We start from the raw sequence: 21,660 nt of genomic DNA on the forward strand, positions 1-21,660 counted from the left end.
TCGTGCTCTGCATCTGCAGTGGGCATGCCTCCTGAAGCAAGAGGCTGAGCGCTTCTGTTCTACTTTTTCAGGGAAATTGAGGCCAGTGCCTGTGTGAGGATGTGCCACTCTTACAGGCCTGGACCTGGGCCTGGCTACCTGCTCTAACACCCACCATGAATGCAAGAGATGGAGGCTCTTCCGCCCTGCCTCTCCTCAGAGATGAGAAACATGTTCAGAAGGAAGCAAGTCTTTGTGTGGCTCTGGGCACCCAAGCATGGGGCTTCTGGAAGGGCAGGGATGGCACTCTGCCTGGTGGTAGGCCAAGGGCATGGGAGTCTAGCCCTTGTGTGGGAGGGTGGCCCTCCCTCCCCGCCTGGCCCTTGGGCCGGGTGTTCTCTACTAGTGGAGAAGGCTTGAGGAGCCAGCTGGGGGTCAGGGGAGAGCAAGAGCATCTCTATCTACCCTCCTGAGGAGGGGAGCCCTCACGGGGCATGTATATAATGTTCCTAGGTGTATATACAAGTCCTCACCCTGACAAGGGTCTGGGCTATATTTATGGCTGGCAGAGGCTAGTGTGGAAGGGCTGGGTCCTGCTCATCTGCCTGACACCAGACACTCTCCCTGCCCACTGACTCTCAACATGGTCCTCTCCCCGAATCCTATTTAAGAACTTTTGGAAGCTTAGCCATTTTTACTTATTAAAATGAATGTCTTTTTACACAAGCATAATCTGAATCGTTGGTACTGGGCGTCCCTGTGGATAGACCATGCAGAGTGGACACTGCATATTCTGTGGCTCCCCGGTGCTGGCTGACCATGCAGACTCCAGATGTTACCACTGTCTCCCATGCCATGAAGCACCCCGTGTGCCTATAACCATCCCATCCCCTCACAGTATCACTTCATGTTACAGAAGAAAAAACTAAGGCTTCAAAGACCTGTCAGGTTTGCCAGCTGCCCTGCTCATCCTGCACTGGCTTTTCCTCCAAGTCTATGGAATTGTAACTAGCAATGACCCCATTCCCTACAAGTGCGTTTGTGCCTGGTCCCAGCCCTGGAGAACAGGGCCTACAAGGGCTCCTCCCTTCTTGCATCAACAACCTGTTCTGAAGGGCAGACTCTCAGGGATGCCAGCAAGCACAGAGGTAGTTTCTCATGGGCTGTGAAAACCATTCTAGAGTCTTCCAAGGTCATGTAACTATTGTGGTCTAGTTTCTGATGGCATCCAGAGGTCAGAGGGAGGGTGATGACAGGCTCTTAGCCAACCTACCCAAGGACAATTGGGAGTGTGGCAAAGACATCTATGGCCTCATCTGTTCTGCTTCCCCTTCTCCAAGTGAAGCTGACCAGGCAGCCCTTTGCTTCGTGCCTGGCACTCTGCTGTCCCCTGCTGGCCACAGCTGGAGGCTGCACTAGGGCTTAGAGTAGGACTGTCTCAGCTTCCAGAGACCTCTAGGCCTGGGAAAGCCAGTGGATATCTCTCTCACAAGGAAGTCAGGAACAGTTATAAATTTAATAAATCTGCCTGATAATTTACAGCAGCAGCTCCGAGGCTGGAGTTGCCCTGAGAAGCAAGGGCTGTGCAAGTCTGCAGCTGCTGCCAGAGAGGAGCTTGAGTCCACAGCTGAGGAGGAGGTCAGTAGGCTGGCAGCCATGCCTCCAAGATGGCCAGCAGGGCAAGAGTGGAGGCCAGGCTGAGGCTCATGGGCCATGGGCATACAGCAGACTAGAGTGTGAGGCCAAACCAGTGAGGGCTGCTGGCGCTCCCACCATGAGCTCCTCAGTCCAGACTGGCCATGAGTAGGTGCAGCTCACGGAAGGCACTGCCGTGGCGGCCACTCAAACCCGATTTGCTCTTGATGAGCCCACTGATGCTCTTGAGTTGTTTGAAGCAGAGTCGACACTTGTGCAACCTGTAAGCCAAGAGGCAGCACCTCAGGCTGAAGGCCGCCCTACCTGGCCACATGCCTGCCAGGCCTGGGGCTGTTGCTCTCCTAACCACTCCAGTTCCTCCTAAGAGCACAAAAAATATCCCCCTCCCCCAAGCCATGGCAATGTTCAAGGACCCAAAAGGCCCATGCTCTGCCACACAGCAGCCCGTGCCTCTCTCAGACACTGTTCTCTGTAAGCTGTTTGGACACAGCCACCCACAAATGAGGCTAAGAACCTCACTGTACCCCTTACCTCTCCTCTCGGCTGATGTCCACACCCACAGAGGGCGGGGCTGCCAAAATGTCAGTGATGAGGGGTAGGAACCGCTGCAGGATCAGTTTCAGGGAGGTGCACCCAGTCTGGACATAGCTTCAAGGGCGAGATGGGTGGGGTCACACAAAGGCGGTCACAGAGCCAGAGACAGGACAGCAAGAGAGGGAGGGAGCCTCCACAGATGGGGCACACACGTGTACACACACACACACACCCTTTCCGCTCTGGCTCCAGGGTATGGAGGGGCTCCCTACCTCTCATACTTGCTCTGCAGGAGTTTCTCAATCTGGGGCAGCACTGTGGTGCACAGGTCCAGCTTCCACAGGGAACTAGAAAGACAGCTGGGTATGATGCCATCAGCTGGCCTTGACCACCCCGCTCTCCTCCTCCTTGAGGCCACTTACGCTTTTTGGTTGACAATGTTCAGGAGGTCCACTACCACAGACAGATCATTGATGGCTACTGCGGAGTCCACTGATGTCTGCAGACAAGCTCCATTAAGAGGGTAGCATGGGATGGGAGTGGGCAGGGTTGGAAACATGTAGACAGACCGTGCCAACAAGGAGGGCAAGGCGCAGCCTGACATCAGTGCCCAACTAATGGAAGCTGGCTGCTAGAACACCACAAGGCTGCCCTACCCCAGGGCACTACTGTGTGGCTTCTGTTCAGCCTGAAGCCTAAGAAGTGACCCTCACCTTGATATCTCCTGTGGTCCACACAGCCCGTACAGTGTCCAGGTTCTTGTGGCGGCTGGTGAGCACCACACACATGGTGTCATGTCCTTTGCGTATCTGTGACATGGCATCCTCATCCACCAGCTCTGCCTGCTGGGGGACCTTCACGGCCTATGGGGATAGTACCCAGATGCTGGCACAGGAGCAGATGGCACATTCATTTTCTTTCAGCCCTCAGCCCCACCTCTTGGGCAGGTCCCACTCACAGGCAAGAAGTCCGAGGCCTTTAGGCCAATGGGCTCATTCCGAGTGGCAGGGATGATGACAGGTTCACCCTTGGGTGCAGGAATGGAAGTCGTGACTGACGGTCGTGCTGGGACCTCGAGCTGCAGGGAACAGAGGCTGAGCTAGCACCAGCTGAGCATCCCTCAGCTCCCGACAGGAAGGTCCCCACCCTGGCACAGACCCATAGGATGCCCTCTCTGCTCAGACATACATTTGGCACCGGCAGCTGAACATCCATGGCTGGGCTGGGTTTTGAGGCCTCTTTTGCTGTGGCTGTGTCTAGGAGTAAAAAGAAAGGCTCAGTGCCAGCCTAGAGGACCTGGTGGGAAGAGGTCAGCGGACAGGATGGGATTCCATGACAACTGTGATTGGGAAGAAGCAGGTACCAGCTTCTTCAGACAGGGGATCAGGGAGGTGGCAGCCCATCAGCAGGTGAGGGTCCTGAAAAGCTGAGGCAAGAGCCTCAGCTGATGATTCTGACTTCTCCCCACCCCAGCTCTTCTCTCCCTCTGCTCACCAGCCCTTGCCCTCTCAGAGCCCCGATCACCCCATGTCTGTAGTAGACCAGTCCTCAGTAGCATACACCCCAGGGACATGTTTCTCTAAGCATTCAGGTGTGGGCTACAAAGAAGCACCTACCTGCCTTGCTTGCATTGCCTCCAGGGCCGTCCCTGGGGTCAGGTACATGGTCAGTTCTTTTAGGAGGAAGAGGGACAAAACCTAACTGGGTAGGCCAGGGAGGCAAGGCGTGGTCCTTAAGAGGCTAGCACTCCCCAACTCACCATCTTCTGGGGGTGCTGGGAAGGGCTCACTTCTCCGGGGCGGCGTCCGACCTGCCAAGGCAAAGGGGGCTGATTACTTGGGTTCCCATAAGCTCCCTGAGAATAGGCCCTGTATGTAGCCGAGGTCTTAAGATAAGACACATGGCTAGAAAAGTGGTCCCCCAAGCTCATGGCCCTGTGAACCCATATGCACCTATAGGCTCTGCTAAGAGCAGGGCAGAGGGTTGGGCAGGAGCCACCAGTGAGTGGTGCTAGACCTCTGCCTAATGCAAGAATGTGGAAGGCAGGTCAGGTTTAGGGGACACAGCCACAGCAAGGTGCCAGGCTGCAAGGTGGAGAGGGTATGGCCTCACTGATGCTGTTCTTGGGCTGGAAGATCTCATTGTAGTCCTCTGCATTCTGGATCTCAGCCCGAGACTCACGCTCGTCCCTGTCATCTTCGCTGCTGGGGCTGCGCCGCTCGCTCTCTGAGTTGTGCTTTACCCTGGTGGGTGCAGAGCCAAACAAAAACAGGCCAGGATTCTCAATGAGGCCAAGGGCTGAGTGTTCAGGAGCCTTCTTGGGACATGCACCCTGCCAGGGCCATTAGCACCCACCTCTGAGGCTTGCTGCAGGTCGTGCTAGGCCGCTCGTAGATGCGTCGGAGGGAGACACCAGGGTTAGGGGTCTGTTGTGTCAGTGGCTGGCTAGCCTGCACAGGGTCCTGGGTCACAGTTCCTGTCCTGGTGACTCTCGTCAGGTCCACCACATAAGAGGAGACATTACTCTGGGAGAAGGCCACACCTATCTGCGGGACACAGCAGAGTTGGTGTGGAGTGGGACCAGGTCCCGGGAGGCTCCTTAGACGGGAGCATGAGGGGGAGGGTGGGTGGTGGGTGACTTGACCCTCACCAGCTGGTCATTGCAGATGGCCAGGTCAGCCACCTTGCCCCAGTTGACAAGGACCACATCAAAGCAGCGCTCGGGCTCCCAGCCGTAGACACGCAGTGAGTCCTGGCAGCCGCTGTACAAGCAGCAGCCATCGGGGTTGAAGAGGACACTCCTAGGCCAGGTGAGAGTTGGCTGTCAGTCCTAGGGCACCTAGCTGGTACCCGACACCAAGAAAGCAGGTGAGCCCAGGACAGAGAAGCAGGAGCAGAGGCAGGGAAGAGCACCCATACCAACATCCCACGACCTTACTACGGGACAGCGGGCCACGTGCTCTGCCTACCTGACAGGCCCTGGTTCCCCTTCAATGCAGCTCACCACCTGGAACTTCTCCAGGTCCCAGAAGCGGATTGTCCTGCAAAGATGGCCACAGGAAGCCAGTCCCTCATGCTATCCAGGGCCTCTCCAGAGCCCTCCCTGTAAGGGCACTAGGAGTGATGTCTGGGGCAGGGATGGCCCTGTGCATGCAGAAAGGAGGGTGAAGATGACCTAGGCTGTGCCCAACAGCCCTGTCCCAAAGCTAGCCTCAATTGCCAGGGGTCTCCCCTGCACTGTGCCCCACAAGGAAGTGTGGATCCTAACAGGTCAGGACACGAGTCAGGGAGGGATGGGACCAGGAAACAATCCTGGCTTATATTTAGTATACATAGGCTTTCAGGTGTATGAAAGGATACCTCCTCACCTGTCAGAGCTGCCAGAAGCTAGGAGATATTCATTGGGGTGAAACTCCACTACGTTGACAGGCCCTGTATGACCTGGGAACTCGGACATCATCTTGCCAGCCGTCAGATCCCAAAGCTAGACAAAAGGTGGAAAGAGTTGGGGGGGGGGGCTAGCTGCCTGAGAGGGGCCAGAGCTCCTTCTATACTATAAAGTTTGGGGGCACATAAACCAGTTAGCAGGGACATAGTCTGTGTCTGAGCAGGACACCTGTGGGCACAGCCTGAATGCCCACTTAGGAATTACCTTCACTGTGTGGTCATCTGCTGCTGATGCCAGCCACTTCCCATCAGGGCTGAACCGGAGACACCGCACAGCCTGGCTGTGCCCCTGAGGAGAATGAAAAGAACCAAGCTCTCTGGAAGGGCCTGGATCTCATAGCACCTCCGCATCCCTACTGCCTGCCCCCAAAATACAAGGCCTTCCTAGGGTCCAGCCACAGAGAGGGCAGATGGTCACTACTGGGACACAAGGAACACTTCTTTTTATGCACTTTCTATGTGTGCTCCTAGGCCTCCAGGAAGTCACAAGTATGCAGCTTTTTCCTTGTTAAAGGTGTTTTATGGCCTCTTCCAAAAGCCCTGAAGGAGGATTCTGTTAGCCACAGTACTGCACATACCTAAGAACAGGAAGCCCGGCACCCAGGGCTTCCTCTGACTGTCAAAGCAAAACATGGGATGGTTTAATATTTGTGGCTCTAGGGATTGGTGGAAAGCTGGGGGTCCATAGAGATCACCCCAGGCACCTCATCCTACTCTGGGTCTATTCTGAGTCACCTGCAATGGACTGCAGCACCCCCCAACCCCAGACCAACTGTAGTATGGACCCAAGCTCTGTGTGGGGTCACAGGTGATGGACACAGGCAATGCTTACCCTATATCGGAAGACACAGCCTTTCCTTCTGATGTCCCAGAGCTATAGGGGAGAGAAGCAGGGGTGGGGGGGTAGAGAGGGTGAACCACAGGAAGTTGTTATGTCCCTGGAGTCTAGGCCAGAGGGTATAGTACAGCTCTGAGCAGAGAGGACTCTGGATACCTCTAGGTCATAAGCCCCAAAGAGAAAGGTTAGAGGTTTGCCCAAGCTGGGAATCCCAAGATGAAGTGTGGGGCCAGAGTCCACAGGTCCTCTGTCCCGAGGATGGCGAGGATGTTGCCATGAGGGGAGGATTCCCTTACACTTGATCTTGGGAAATGGGTGGCAGAGTGGTACCTCACCTTGATGTTCGTGTCCTGGGAACCTGAGGCCACAAATTCCCCATAGGGGTGGAAATCCAGGCTGCAGATGTTGGCTTTGTGGCCCATGAGTGTTCGGAGAACTAGTGAAGCAAGGTAAAGCAGAGGTGCCGTGTTAGTGCTGGCTGGCCAGCAGAAGGCAGCTAAGCCCACTGTGTGTACCCTTTGGCCCAGAAACTGGGATGCCAATGTGAAAATGGGAGACCAATCAGAGCCTGGCCATCCTGCCAGTTCTACAGCCATTTTTGTCACTACTCACATCCCCAGAAAAATACAAGGCATTCCATGTAGCCTGTATGTACCACGGTCCCTGAGCAGCAGTAGACACAATGCTTGGTCCAGGCCACGTGGCCATGGGGCTACTATGCAGGGTGAATAGCCCCCAGGAGAGTACCAAGGAGAGAGCAGAGAGAGGCTGCAGTTGGGAAAGCTGCTTGGCTAAAGGATCCAGGAACACAGGGACAGCATCAGCTGTATGGCAGTCATGGGCAAGAAGAGGGTATGGCTGGGACTCACAATGCCCAGAGGGTGCACCTATCCAAGTGACCTTGAATATGGCCTTAAAGCAAGTGAGAATGGAGGACAGTCGCAGACTAGTCATCTACCACTGTCCTGGTGCCACATCTAATCCACTAAGGTCTGGCGGACCGGATGGCAAACTTGTGTACTCCAGGCAGTGTTCAAATCTATCTCTTGTCTTGCTTTTTGAAAGTTTTATACTTCCACTGCCCGAATAAAGCCTACCAGCCCATGAGTGGTAGGCCAAGGGCTACAGAGTCCAGCAATCCATGCATGGGTTATACCAAGGTTTAACAGGGAGTGAGCTCTCACATTAGGGACAGGAATGCAAAGATCCAAGCACAGATGAACTGTGTAACTACTGTAGAATCCACCCATCTACACTACAATGAGCTTGGCAGCCTGACAAAACTAGATCTGTTCCAGCTCTGCTTCTTAATTGCTGTGTGACTCTAGGCCACCGCTTATGCTCTTTGACCTTCAGGCTGGTTTACAATGAAATTAAACAATGAGAAAATAAACACCAAATACCAAGTACTAAGAGTGGGACTGTGCAGGTCCTCGAGGCCCGCCTTCACTCCCTCCAGTCTGTCCTCTGGATCTTCATTCTTTTTCCCTGACCTCAGAGCATGAGCCTTCTCCCTCTTCTGGTCTGAGAGGACGCACCAGAGAGGACGCACCACTCAGAACTATGGCCACTGTCACTGCACATCCACTGAGCATTTCTGGTGTTCAGCTTTGGCCAACTGTTAGCTCAGAGTTGCTCTGACAATGCTAGGAGGTGAAAGCATCCTGTCTGAGGATGGCCAGCAATCAGATCAAGTGCTGCCTCTGGAGTTCTGGGCCTCAGGAGTAAACTGGAGCCGGAGCTGCCCCGGCAGGAATAGCACAAAGGGAACAGCTGCCCTGGCCAGTTGTCAGCTGGGGTCCAGGTCCACTGCCATTGAGCTCTGTGCTTGGTTTCTGATGGGCCCGCAGCTGGGATGATGCCTCCTTCTCATGCCTGAGAATTCTGCCAAGGCATCTGACTCATCTGCGGTGTGGCTGTCCAACTCAACTACATCCCACACTGAGCACTTGGCTTTTCCTGCTTCTTAGCTGTCTTGTATGACTATAAGTTCAGGATGCTGCCCCTAGCCACCTCTTGCCTTGCTGCCACAGCAAGGGAAACTCAGACACCAGAGGCTGTGGTGGGGCCCACTCGACATAGGCCAACTTCCTGAGGTGTGGGTGTTTCCCTGTGGGATCCTGCAAGCCTTTGCCCTTACCTCCCAGCTGTACCGTGGAAAGCTGGCAGGACCACATTCTTCTGCCATGACTTCTGCCCTTACTTGTCTTTCCCAGGGGATACCTAGCTTTGGTCATAGGCTCTAGGGACTGCAGAGTGGAGGAGACTTGGACCTGTCTGCACATGTGGGGACCTCCAGGGTCTCCCTCCCAGTGGAGTGGTTGTTCAGCCTCTGCCCACATCCTTCATGGTTAAGTGTACCTCTCAGAAACCCCTGTGTACCTGAGGCTTCTCTGGACTCTCATCTCTTCTGGCCAGCTGGGTGGCAGTGGCCCTGAGATCTTAACTCTCCCTTCTGAGGACAAGCTTGAGAACTGTCAACTGAGGTAGTAATAGACAACAAAGAGCACAGGTGGGGGTGGGGGTGAGGGTGGGGGTCGGGGCAGGAGTTCTGCCACCTACAGCCTCAGGGTTCTCACTAAGCCCTGTGTCTTGACGGTCTCAGTCTGCCCATCTATCAAAATGGGGGCCTGCTAACCAGGCTGTGTGGTCCATTTCCACCTTGCTATATGAAGGCATCACTCTCATTTTCCAGGAGCACAGTGGCTGAGGAAGTCTGGGGTGGGCTGTGGCTTTGTAGCTTCTCCCTTTGGCCCTGGGCTCTTTGGCAAAGCAAGAAGAGTAGTAATATTCACTGGGGACTGCCTGCCTTCTGACACAGAGCCTGCCAGCATGGTGCGGTCCTCCCTGCCTCTCATGTCCACTGATAAGCACAAAATGCTGAGGCCTGATGTGACCTGGGCAAAGAACGTTTGCTGAGACATAGCACACAGATGTCATAAGGGCATCCTAGGGCTCTGGGCTCACTGCATCACCAACATTCCAGAGGACTAAGGGATGCCATCTTTCCCAGGACTCACAACACAAAAACACCATTCCTGGATGAAGTTAAGCTCACTGCTGGGCATACATGCCAGTGGTTACTGCTCTACAGTAGAGCCTGTGCCAGGAAGTTCTTTTAGACTCAGCCAGACTGGGGATCACCCACTGGAGCCTCTGAGATGCAGCAGCTGGCCCCAGAAACAAGCAAACCAACTCTATTCAGATCTCCCAAGGTCAGCCTGAACAATGTTTGGAAAAACATGCTGAGTTTGCTGTCAGTACTGCAGCGCCATGGGGGAGGGGAATGGGAAGGGGGAGGGATTCCAGATCAAGTTCCAGATTCTTCTGACAAATCTGTGGGGCTGCTGGGGCTGGCAGCACCTTTGGAGAAGGTGAGACTGTGTAGCCACAACCCAGGCTGTGAGTTTCTAGACCAAAAAGAATCTGTGAGGTCCAAGCTCAGATGTGAGAACACATCCACAAAAGAGCTTGTGGCAGTGAGGCTGGGATGGCATCTTATAAAGTGAGGGGGTTAGAGGGAAGGCAGAAGCAGATCCCATGTTAAGGGCCAGCTGAAAAACAGGACCAATTCCACCAGCAACTCTGGAATTGCTGTGGCACCTTCAAAATCCCATTAGTAAGTTATTTACAACAGAACTCCACACTTGAGCTCTATAGAGTCACTTTCAGCCAGGGAGGGTCTCTAACCCTGTGCCTGCCATTCACCCTCAGTGCCAGAGACCAAACCAGGGCCTCCCACATGCCAAGCAAGGGCTCTACCACTAAGCTATGCACTCACCCACCCCTGCACTCTGACACAGGATAGACTTGAACTTACAGTCTTCCTGCCTCTGCCTCCTGAGAGCTCAGACTCTAGGTGTGTGTGATGTAACACCTAGCTCCCTTCATCTGAAGAGGAGGAAACCAGGGAAGAAGATCTATAAACCCCAGGACAGCCAAGACAGAGATAAGGAGGCCATGGGTGATGGCTAGCCTCAGGGATCCCAAGCACAGGGCCTGAGGAAGACAGAGCTGGACTAGAAGAGGGGCTGGAAGCCTGTGACAATGACTAATAGTGATGGACAGGGATTCTGAAAATGTACATGGAAAAAGGAGCAATTGTTCACCCCAGGGAAACCAACTTACAAAACAACCACTTGGGGTCCTTACAGCCCAAATACTAACCATGCAAATGGTCTGCAAAGACAGGAAGAGAAATGTGGGCAGTGGGCTCAGGCCTGGGGTAGCTGCTGAGAGCCAAATCCTGCCTCTCACTGCAGGAGGGTACAGTTTTTGTTTGAGGATTTCCTGTTTGTTTCTTTGAAGTGAGGCTCTTACACCATAGGCTAGGCCAGCCTTCAATTCCACAGCAATTCTCTTGCCTCAGCTTCCTGAGTGCTGGGACTCTAGACAGGCACCAACCTGGTCAGGGGCCAACCTGGTTTTATTTTGTTGTTCTAAAGGGAAAAGAAAGTGCAATGCCATGGGTTTAGGAAGCGACCATGGTGCTGTCGGCAGGAGAGCAAGGAAGGGAGAACAGAGGCTCTTAGAATGGGGGCGGGGGAGGACTGGAGAACAGAGGCTCTTAGAATGGGGGCGGGGGAGGACTGGGGCGAAGGCTTCATGAACCTTGTACCATTAGGGTTCGTGATAAAATAAACATTCAGAACATGTGTTATTCCTCTCAAAGTGAAAAATTAAATGAAGACAAAGGGAAGAGAAGCAAACAGAAGATCAGCCTCCCAACACCCACCACGGTGGGAGGCTCCCCAGTATTTTACTGGCTCATCTTACATGGTAATCTACATATTCACATGTCCTGCTGGGTTCTGAATATACATATGTACATGTACACACACCTACTGTTCATTCCTTGGGCATCTCCTCATGTCAGCAATTGGGGGATGGCAGTGCCCACTGCTGCTGGGTTGATAACCTGATATGGATAGCACCACACACTTTGCTCAGTGTTCAGGGAACAAAGCACCCAGACCTCCTAGAGGTGGCAGCCCAATGCCCAAGCCTGAAGTGGGACCCACACACAAAGGAACAGGAAGGAGGGAGGCCTACTTTTAGCAGCTTCCAGGTCCCAGACGCGGATGGAGCCCGACTGGGAACCAGCTACGATGAGTTCCTCAGGAGTGTTGAGGCGGACACTCTCCACAGGGGATGTGTGACCTGTCAGGCTCTGCAGAGAGAGGGTGGCAGCTCCAGTGAACTGCAGGGGTAAACCCCCAGCCACTGCCCCAGATTTTGGGTCCCTGAGAATGGCTTCTGTAAGAAATAATATGTGGCGAGCTGTTCTCAGGGGTCCCACCTATATCCTAACTCAGTTGAGCATGGTGGCTCATCAGCACAATGGATGAAGCAGTCCTTCAAACACCTGTGACCCTAGCATTTGGGAGACCCTCAGCACCAGTGCCTGAGCCTGTAGGTATAGCAGCTTTACAGTGATAGGAGTCTACATGGACCTCAGCTTCCAGGATCACAACTGGGCAAAAACAACCCCATAAGGAATACATATTCTCCTCAAACCCATGATCCAAGGCTGGGTGTGGTGATGTACATCTGAGATCTCAGAGGTAAGGACCATCCCTGGTCTCCGAGGCAGAAGAATCTCCAAGCTCAAAGCCTGTCTGGGCTACACAGTAAGACCCTGACTCAAAAAAATAATAGCACCACAGTTCTTCAGGGACCTTCTCTGCAAGCACAAGCCCAAGGTTTTTCATGGCAAGAGACTGGAGTCCACGTAAATGTCCTCCACAGTAACCCTTCAAACGTGAGGACGACTGAGCTCCAAGGGCTACTGTGGTATAAACAGTTTGAGACCCCAGAGGGAAATGGATGTATCTTCTTGTCCATGGACTAAATAATCCAGAACACAGAAGGAGGCCTAATTATCTCCAGAGAAGACACAGAAGTCACTGAAGGGAGACATACTTCAGCATTAAACTTCTTATCTTTTGGTGAATTTTTATTTTATTTTATTTTTTAATTTGAGCAAGCTCTCTACCATTGAGCCACGTCTCTAGCCTGCGCTGATTATTTTTCAATATATGTATATTACTTTGGCATTTTAGGGGGAATGAAAACATTTGAGTCCTACAAACAAAACAAAACCAGGAGCTCAGGAAATGGCTCAGCGGTTAAGGGCACTGGCTGCTCATCCAGAGACCCTGAAGTCAATGCCCACCACCAACATGGTGGCTACCAATCAGCTATAACTCCAGTGCCAGGAGATCCAGGGCCACCTTCTAGCTTCTATGGGCACTGCATGCACATGGTACATAGACATACATGCAGGCAAAACACCCACCCACACCCTAATAAAATAAACACAAAAATAAAAAGGATAACAATAAAAAATGAAAACAAACAACAAAGCAATTCTCCTCTTACTGAACCCAGACACACTGATCTGAGCGGGTCGCAGTTTCACTCAGTCTCACAAAAATCCCTGCAATAACCAAGCTTTCACTAACAGCTATCAACTTCCCCCATTTTTTGTTTGTTTGTTTGTTTACTTGGTCAAAAGTCAAAAGAATGACAATTGCTTAAGGTGTCTGGAGAGCACATGGGGCACAGCCATCCTCTGGGTAAAAATGTCAAGTGACTCCTGGAACCTGCTGGGACAGCTTCTCAGAACTGTATACTCCAGGCCTGCCTGCTCAAAGGTTTGGACAAATGAGAATGTTTGACATAGTGTGGTTTAGCAGAAACTAAAAGCTGGAGCCAGCAGCCCTCCTGATGACAGGGTGTGGCTAAGCTAATTACAGCTCATCCCGGCAGTGGACACCACAGAAGCCATGTAAAAGCATGCTGTAAATCAGTATTTGTTGACATAGGAGAATCCTCATGACACTGTTCTTCTAAAGAACCAGGTCATACAAGAGTAAGGTGAGATTCTGAGATACACGTGTGCACATGTATGTACTTCTATTCCATTATCTAGAAAGGTGGAGACTAAAACCTGGTCATCTTTGGCCAACAGAACTACCAGAAATTACTGGTTTTCCCTCCTGTTTGTGCTGGTCCGCCTTGAAAAGCAGTCTGTAGTCTTGTACATGGTGGTGACCAATAAAACTGCTTAAACAATGGTTTCCAACACAGTCTCCTCTGATCCTTTCTTTAAAAACAACAACAACACACGCACAGCTGGCACTTGGGAAGTAGGGCTTATTTAAACCTTCCCATAACTACTCTGGAATTCTGTCCCTCACCTGTGTCATCCCGCTTCCTGAGCTGTCCTGGGCTATCCTGGGCCTTACTGAGCAGACAACTGGGGTGGCATTAATGGTGTGCTGGGTTCAGCAGTGCCTACAGAGGGTGCTCTCCCCAGGGTGGGGCACGTCATCACTTACCATGATGCAGTTGGGCTTGTTTATGGACCACAGGTTGACACGGCAGTCATCCCCACCAGTGGCCAGTAGCCGCCCCGAGGCCTTGCCCAGCACCAAGGAGGACACATTGCTGGCATGGGCGACGATCTCTTCTGCATAGGACAGGAGGGAGGAAAAGTGGTCAGGGGACTTTGACAGGCCATATGGAGGACACTCAGCCACCAGCTCTGAGCATGATGCCCAGGTAACCCCTACTAGTTGCAGGGCCAGCAGCAAGGCAAAGTGTGGACCAGAGGCTGAGGTGACTGTCTCTCCTCCTTAGCCTGCCCTGCTCGGACACTTCCTCCTGAGTTCATTTCTCTTCACAACAGTTGGCAACACAGACTGCACAACATACCCTCCATACACACGTACTCAAGCCAACTGCTGATGGGGAATGCTTGGGACAGGCACATCCATTCTGCTGAGCACATGGCACACATTTGTAAACTCAGCACGTGGGAGGCTAAGGAATTAGGATCATGAGATCCAGGCCGGATTGGGCCATATGCAAGACGTTGTCAGAAAACAAGCACCCATACTGAGCAGTATGCATGGACTTTCCCTTGTTGCTAGTCCATAAACAGTACAATGAAAGAAATAGTCAAACACTCTTGCACTATATTAAGAATCACAGGTAACAGAGATGAGTCAAGGTACCCAGAGGAGGTGCAGGTTTCTGCGCACACACGTTACTATATAAAAGACTGAGCATATATAGATCTGGCTATCTGTGTGGAGGGGTCCTAGAACCAATCACCACAGATACTGTGGGATGACTAAGTTCACTTTTAAAAGCTGGCTTCTGGCCGGGCAGCGGTGGCACACGCCTTTAATCTCAGCACTTGGGAGGCTGAGGCAGGCAGATTTCTGAGTTTGAGGCCAGCCTGGTCTACAGAGTGAGTTCCAGGACAGCCAGGGCTACACAGAGAAACCCTGTCTCAAAAAACAAACAAACAACAAAAAAAAAAACTGGCTTCTGAATTTTTATCTTCCTTAAACACTAATATCCAGATATACTCATAATGCTTTGTTTTGATACAAAAAAATTAAAATATTTTAAAAAAAAATGGGCCCATACATCACCTAAGAGCCTTTCAACGGCTCAGGTGCCACCCACAGAGACAAAACCCACCTGGGACACACCTTGAGAAGAATTCAAATTCTGTCTAGATGGCTGTCCCTAGGTCCTAATTCAGAATCCTGAATCAGGGGCTAATCTGCCAACTGTATGGCCTTGGACAAGTCATGGGTCCTCTCTGAAAGAGGGTCCTTGTCTGGAGAACAGGATGATCCAAGGGCCAGGTCATTGGGAATGGGCTGAGATGCAGATAGAAGACTGCCTACAGGGCCAGAGTGGCCATCAGGGTCCCAGGTAGGCAAGGAGTAGGCTCCATACAGATAATGGCAGGAGGCAGCAGACACAGCAGGCACTGGGTGGGGAAAAGCTGACCCTGTAGACAGGAGATAAGGTCTGTGGACAGTCCACCAGAGCCCCAGGCCTGAGCATGATGGGAGGGCCAAAGTGGGGAACAAAGGTGGGAACTTTGGGCCTTATCAGTGCTCCAGAAAGAACAAACTCAGCAGAGAATCAACAGGCAGAGTAGGCCTCTCCCTGGTCGCCAACCTCCTCTGGGGACAAGTAGAAAGGAGAGGGAAAGGGGAAACCCCAATATGCCCTAAAGGGTATGCTTTAGGTGCCCTAAAGGAGCTGGAAACTGGTCTGGGTGGCCTGGAGAAGGATGCCATGCTGTTAGGAAAGGGTCCTCCCCCTCTTCCCAGGTCCTACTCTACCCAGCCTGGGCAGCTCTTATGTGAACTGTAAACCATAAGGAGACTGGAAAACAGGGCCAGGAAAACCAGACAGTTAATTTCTGGAATGACACCTCCCTCCAGGGTCTGGCAGGACACTGCTGGCCCAAGCAGCAGCTGGCCCAACCAGGGTGAGAGCCCCTGGAAAGCCCAGACACTTCCAATCTAGGTACTGGAGGACTTGCCACCTGAACCTAATGGAGTAGGGTCAGCTCAACTAGAGTCTTTGTCCCCTGCACGCTTAGGGACAGCTGCCCACAAGCTTGAGCCATAAACCCTTATATATCTGTCCAACCCAGCAGGAGAGTGATGCAGCTGTTCCTGAGCACCTGGCTCTGGAGGCTCAGTCCCCGTCTCTACAGCCACACCCTGAATTTGTCAGAGAGCCCCCAGGGCATCTGCCCTGGTTCTCGCTCTCCCCAGGCAAAGAGAGAAAGAGCTAGTTGAGTCCCACCTCAACAAACCTCAGGACCACCTCTAGAGACAGCCATGAAGGTCTAACAGAAGGGACTCCTAGGCATCTGCTTTAGGCCTGGCACTGGGAGGCTGTGGAAAGAGAGCTACCTGCCCTCAGTCTCCAGGGGGATCAGATGGATCCTGGGCAGGACCTGAAACAGGCAGAGTCACAGGCAAGGAGCAGGGGTCTGATGACTTCCCTTTAAACAGGGCGATGGGAGCCTGTATGGACAGACAGGAAGACACAGCACTCGGGCACCAGCAAAAGGGATGCCCAACCCTCACAGGAGTCTTCCTCTCTGGCTTGGCTTGGAAAACGCCAAGCAGAAATGGCCCACATGTGGGTACTGGATTTTTATGCAAACAAATCAAATTCATCAATGTCTCCCTATGGCCAGAAGACGGCTGCTGCTCTCCCTCCAGCAGAAGCCAACAGCCCCTCCCCAAATACCAACAGCAGAGCCTGACGAGTCTCAGCCAAAACTGAGAATCACTCGTGGTCTGCCCACAGGTGCTAAGGACTCACATCCTAGGAGGAAGATACAAGGAACAGGGGTTCAGCAACCCCACACTGGTTAAAGAGCCTTCTGATCCTCATCACACCCTGAAGCCTCAAGAGGCTCCGCCTCTGTGGCCTCAAGCTATATACCCAAAAACCTTTGTGCACAAGAAACTCTGAGGTCCCCAATATTCCTGATCATATTACCGCCTGCTGCTCAAATACTTTGATGCTTGGAGTCTTTAATAACAAGGGTCTTACGGACGCGTGCCCCTGCAGAACTCACTCGGTTTCCGTAGTAACCCTTCCTCCTTGCTGATGTGTGAAAGCTCCATGGTCTCCTATAAGTCTTTCCAACATACAAAGCTTCCTGTTTCGGGTCTTTGCACTTGCTGCTCATGCACCCTCTACCTTCATCAGTAATTAACTGATTCAAAGCACACACACATGCACGCACACTCAGAATTAGGGCAGGATTGGAGACAGAGGGCTGTGGTTCTGACTCCTGCTGCTGCTCTCCCAAGGCTGAGCTTCCACTCTGCAGTGACCTTGGATATTTTGGCCCTCACCTGCTCCCTAGCATCTGGTTCTACCTTCAGGTGGGTAAGCCATTCCAGAGTTGTATGCATCGTGCCAATAAATACAAAGCTACTCTGCCTAAAGTAGCCATTAACAGGGTCTTCCCCAGAACCCTACAGCTTTGGGGAACAACTTGAAAATGATCCCAATCTCTCAGTGAGGAAACTGAGTCCCCAAAACAGCTTTACCCAAAGCCTCCTTATCTGATCCTGAAAACAGCCCAGGGACAGTTGCCAACAGAGTGGGCCCTGGCACAGCACATCAAACCTATGACAACCAGCTATAGCTGGAGAGAAAGCCACGGAGGTGAGATGCAGGTCCTCCAGACTGACCTAGGGATCCTTAAGAGCCTTTTAAAGGATCCGAAAGAGCAGAGCTATTATCTTAAACGCTAGGATGCTACTAGCCTTGGGTGCTCTCATTTGTTCCAGAGAGTCTTTGAGAAGTCACATGTGATGACATCATCATTCCCGTCAGGTTTGAGTGCACATATGTCTTGGGACTGTTTTGTAACAGTATGTGTGTAGAAGTATGGCTTTCATAAAGGAAAGCTTTTTAGAGTCCTCAATAATTTTTAGGACTATGAAAGAGCCACGTGTGGTGGCACAGTTCTTTAATCCCAGCACACAGGACACAGAGGAACATGTCCCAGGACAGCCAAGGCTGTAGGGATGCCCAATCTCAACAAAGGAAAAGAATCTAAGAGAGTTTAGACTAAAGAATTCCCCCTCCAAAGAGACTTTCATCTGATGGAGGAAAAGGAACTTGGAACATGTCTGGGATTCTTGGAACGCCTCTCAGCCTTCCTCAAAACACTCTGCTCACCAGCTTTTACCACACAGACCTCACTTGCATCCCATTGCCAGTACCGAGAACAGGTGTGATTATTTTGCTGTACAGAAGGTTGGCTTCATCACCTGCCCAATGTGATTGACATCTTTGTCTACCTTAAAACAAGGACAGTGTGTCTCTCTTGTGCCAGGGAGAGGAGACAAGAGCTGAAGGCTAAGACTACTCAGCAATGGGCAGCTCACAAAACGACAGTGTGATAAATGAAAAATGACAAGTACTCACGCAACTTCCAGGCAGTCTTGGTGACCACAGGGGTGGCCATGCTTCAGGGGGTGGCACCTGAGACCCCACCCACAAAACAGATTGTGCTTCCTCTGTGGGGTGGGGGTGGATCCCCCCCAGATCCGACAATCAAGTTGGCAGGGAGTTCCCACACATCCAGGCAGAGAGTCCTCCTCTCCTGGCCCAGGACTGCCTGGTGGTTTAGATCATCCGCTACCAAGCAGCAGCCTGTACACATAGGTCAGGACCCCAGATCATGGAATGTCAGGCTTGGGCCATCTCAGCTCAACACTGGGCTAGAATACAAGCAGAGGTGATGGTGTGTTAGTAACTGCTTGAGACTAGTTGCAAGTCCCTGGGTCATCAAGGCCATTTGATACAGACCCATCAAAGCCTCCAGGGCCTGGGGCTGCAGTGTGCACTGGGTCTGAAAACCTATGATTTAGAGCCCAAAGATAAAAGATCTTCCTTTAGTGGTTGGGCCTAGTGGCCCATGTCTTTAATCCCAACACTCAGGCCAGCTAGAGGTAGGCAGAGCTCTGTCAGTTCCTGTCTCAAAGAGCAGAAAGGAAGGAAGGAAGAGAGGGAAGGAGGGAAGGAGGAAGAAAGGGAGAGAGAAGTAGGTAGGTGGAGAGGGTATGGAGAGGCTGAGTTCACAGAGGCCTATAGCAGTGCTCCGGGATGCTGGATGTCCTAAGTGCCAACACTTGCTATGGGGCAGAGAGGACCATGAATTTGTGGTCCATTCAGATTTGCACCTCATGTATTGGATGGGGCACTAGAGTCTGAGGCTATGTTTTGAGGCCCATGAGAGGCACCCAAAAGGCAGAGAGAGAAATACACAGAGACGAATAGAGAGACTGAGAGACAGGCAGACATTCACACACACACAGAGCGAGGGGGCCGGAGAGAGAGAGAGAGAGAGAGAGAGAGAGAGAGAGAGAGAGAGAGAGAGAGAGAGAGAACGAACAGTAAAGGCCATGGGAGGGGGTGATTTCCGAGAGGATTCTGAGGGTCCAAATCTTCTTGTGAGTTGGAACCACGCCCACTCCCTGCAACTCTCAAGGGCATAGCTAGGAATTGAGTCTCCTGTCTAGGTGTGAGTAGGAATGACTCCTCAATTCTAAAAGGCCACAGCGTGGATGGAGCCTTCCATAGGCAAGGCCCTTCATCTCTTGCCCAGTAGCCCTCTCGCTGGATTCTCTTTCTCCTGCTGCCTATGCTCCCATTCCGACACATCTCGTGCTCCCTTAGTTGGTCATGCTTCGCCAGACCCTCTTTACTTCTCTTTCCCCGCTGCTATCAGAGTCCTCCATTCATTCCCTCTCCTGTTTCTGGAACCCCAACTCAATACGGTCCTCCGCACACCCTCAGCTCGGCTTCCGGCCCACCAGTTTTCCCTCTCCGGCCTCCACACACCCGTCCTGCTCGCTCATCCCAAATCTGCCACCGGTCCCTCAGCTTCGCTTGACCCTCTGCCCCTCTGTCTTGAGGGGCATTGGCTCCAGCCTGCCCTGGCCGAGAGCGTTCTGCCGGCGATGGGACTGTCCCCTCCAGGCTCGGCGAAGACTAGAGCCATCTTCCCTTTGCCTCCAAGACCCCGAGAGCCACTCTACCTGCAGCTGTAGCTCTGGAGGCCAAGGCTTCCCTCCAGGCGCGACCCCCACTTCCCTCCATCCTTTGCCCTGATTGGTCGCTGCTTGACAACCGACCCTCACAACAAAACCTCCGGCCTAGAGTCCCTCCCACTTCACTTCTCACACCAATCAGTCGCCACGAACGCCCCGCCTTCCTCTGGGGTTAACCAATGGAAGCAAGCGCTTCTGCCGATTTACGTAACTACCCGCCTCCTTTTCCCCGATTCAGACTAATCACGAGAAGAAGCGCTTACGGACCGCCCTTAAGTCCCAGAAGAACCAATACGAGCTTCTATGTTCTTAGTCCCGCCCCCAGTCGGGCTGGGTTCTTCCGCCCTTTTCCTTCATTTCCTGGAATCCGGTTATGTTTAAAAAAATCCGCGAGCCGCACCGAATGGCGGCTGCACCAATCACTCCAGCAACAGCTCAGGCTGGACCAATAAACGTCAGTATTATTGGAGCCCCAACTCTGAGCTAACCAATGGGAAGGGGGCTTCTAGAGCAGTATGAAGTTGCAGATCTTCCATATTGGAACAGGGCGGCCGGGACCCCGCCCTCAGCCTGTGAGTGTTGCCCGCGTGGTATGAGGACTTGGCTTAAACTTGGATCCACACATCTCCTGGAATTCACTGACCTCGAGGGAAACAGCTTGATTACATGTGGAGCCGATGTCGAGCTCAGGAGTGCGTCCCTAAGATCACAGCGGGATGAGTAGGCTTGTGTCTGCTCGCGTGCATCCGGAAACTATAAAACTACGGAACCGGAGAAAGGCTGAAGTCTGTGACACGTTAGGCAGGTTGGGATCGTGGAGAGGCTACATAACCCACCATGAGTCGGGGGCCCCCTCACCGAGGAACTCGGTCCCAGACCATTGCAGAAATAGCCTCCAACCCCGGTCTGTCATACACTCACTCGCCTCTGGTCGGGCCTGCTGCATCAGGCGTTCGGCTCCACTTGGCCCTGAACGGGAGGAATTTCCCATTTATAGATGAGAAAACAGATGCTGTGGTGGAAAAGACCAAACATCTGGAAGAATGGACCCAGGACTTGAACTTTTGTTCTTAAAGTCAAGGCATGCAAAATCCCTATTAAATGCAAAACCTCTACGGGAACAAAAGACATCCACCCCCATTCTGGAGAGTCAGCCCTGAGTAGAAATTGATAATTAAAAAAAAGAAATTGATAATTATTAAGAGACCTGGATTCGGAGAATAACATTTGATCAAAAATTTGTAGTTTGCTGTTCCCTCAACTTTTTTGAGACAGGGTACAAAAAAGTACCTCTGTACTCTGTATAGTTCTGGCTGTCCTGGAACTCACTCTGTAGACCAGGCTGGCCTCGAACTCAGAAATCCGCCTGCCTCTGCCTCTCAAGTGCTGGGATTAAAGGGGTGTGCCACCACCGCCCGGCCTCCCTCAACTTTAAAAAGTCAAGTTCTTCACTTTGACACATTTTGCCCTATCTACTTTGTTTATACAATTATTTGAACATTATAAATCCCAAGGCATTTCAGTCATGGCAACACTGAGCATGAAGTTCTTTAAGGGCTCTTTAAAAGGTCACGCACAGCTTGTAACAGATCACAGCAGACTAGACGGTTCCACGAGGGGAGGTTTATTAAGAGAGTAGCAGAGCGGGAGGAAAGAGAGAAGAGTAGAGAGGCCGGCCGTTACCACATGGAGAGAGGGGGAAGGGAAGCGGGGAGGGGAGACAGCAATCTGCAGGTGCTGGGTCTAGGGGCAGAGAAAGAGAGAAAGAGAGAGAGAGAGAGAGAGAGAGAGAGGGAG

At 52.2% G+C, this 21,660-nt stretch overlaps 2 protein-coding genes across 7 annotated transcripts in view; one reads left to right on the forward strand and one right to left on the reverse strand.

Annotated features, from left to right (window-relative positions):
• Positions 1-706, forward strand: part of Kifc3 (kinesin family member C3) — a 34,813-nt gene extending 34,107 nt beyond the window's left edge. For 4 of the 5 annotated variants that reach the window (XM_028770339.1, XM_028770340.1, XM_028770343.1 and 1 more), the window contains one exon: positions 72-706. The gene's annotated coding sequence lies outside the window, so the exon portion shown is untranslated. The remainder of the gene's footprint in view (positions 1-71) is intronic. The other variant, XM_028770341.1, reaches the window with a different exon arrangement.
• On the reverse strand, positions 659-19,955 carry Katnb1 (katanin regulatory subunit B1). 2 transcript variants are annotated; one of them, XM_028770344.1, is made up of 20 exons: positions 19,852-19,955; positions 18,236-18,531; positions 13,798-13,928; positions 11,507-11,624; positions 6,790-6,890; positions 6,449-6,490; positions 5,822-5,905; positions 5,538-5,653; positions 5,139-5,210; positions 4,820-4,970; positions 4,525-4,715; positions 4,282-4,412; positions 3,929-3,979; positions 3,358-3,425; positions 3,128-3,247; positions 2,883-3,032; positions 2,592-2,668; positions 2,442-2,516; positions 2,167-2,283; positions 659-1,895 (listed from the first exon to the last, which is right to left on the reverse strand). In XM_028770344.1, the coding sequence occupies exons 2-20, from the start codon at positions 18,273-18,275 to the stop codon at positions 1,763-1,765; spliced, it is 1,968 nt and encodes a 655-aa protein (XP_028626177.1). In that variant the 5' UTR covers positions 18,276-18,531; positions 19,852-19,955; the 3' UTR covers positions 659-1,762. The 2 variants fall into 2 exon arrangements, with proteins under 2 accessions (XP_028626177.1, XP_028626178.1); XM_028770345.1 differs by lacking the exon at positions 19,852-19,955 and adding an exon at positions 19,655-19,688 and having other exon boundaries at positions 1,509-1,895.
• Positions 19,956-21,660: the final 1,705 nt, after the last annotated feature.

This window comes from Grammomys surdaster, unplaced genomic scaffold (assembly GCF_004785775.1).
Source record: "Grammomys surdaster isolate TR1022 unplaced genomic scaffold, NIH_TR_1.0 201, whole genome shotgun sequence".
Classification (NCBI taxonomy): Eukaryota; Metazoa; Chordata; class Mammalia; order Rodentia; family Muridae; genus Grammomys; species Grammomys surdaster.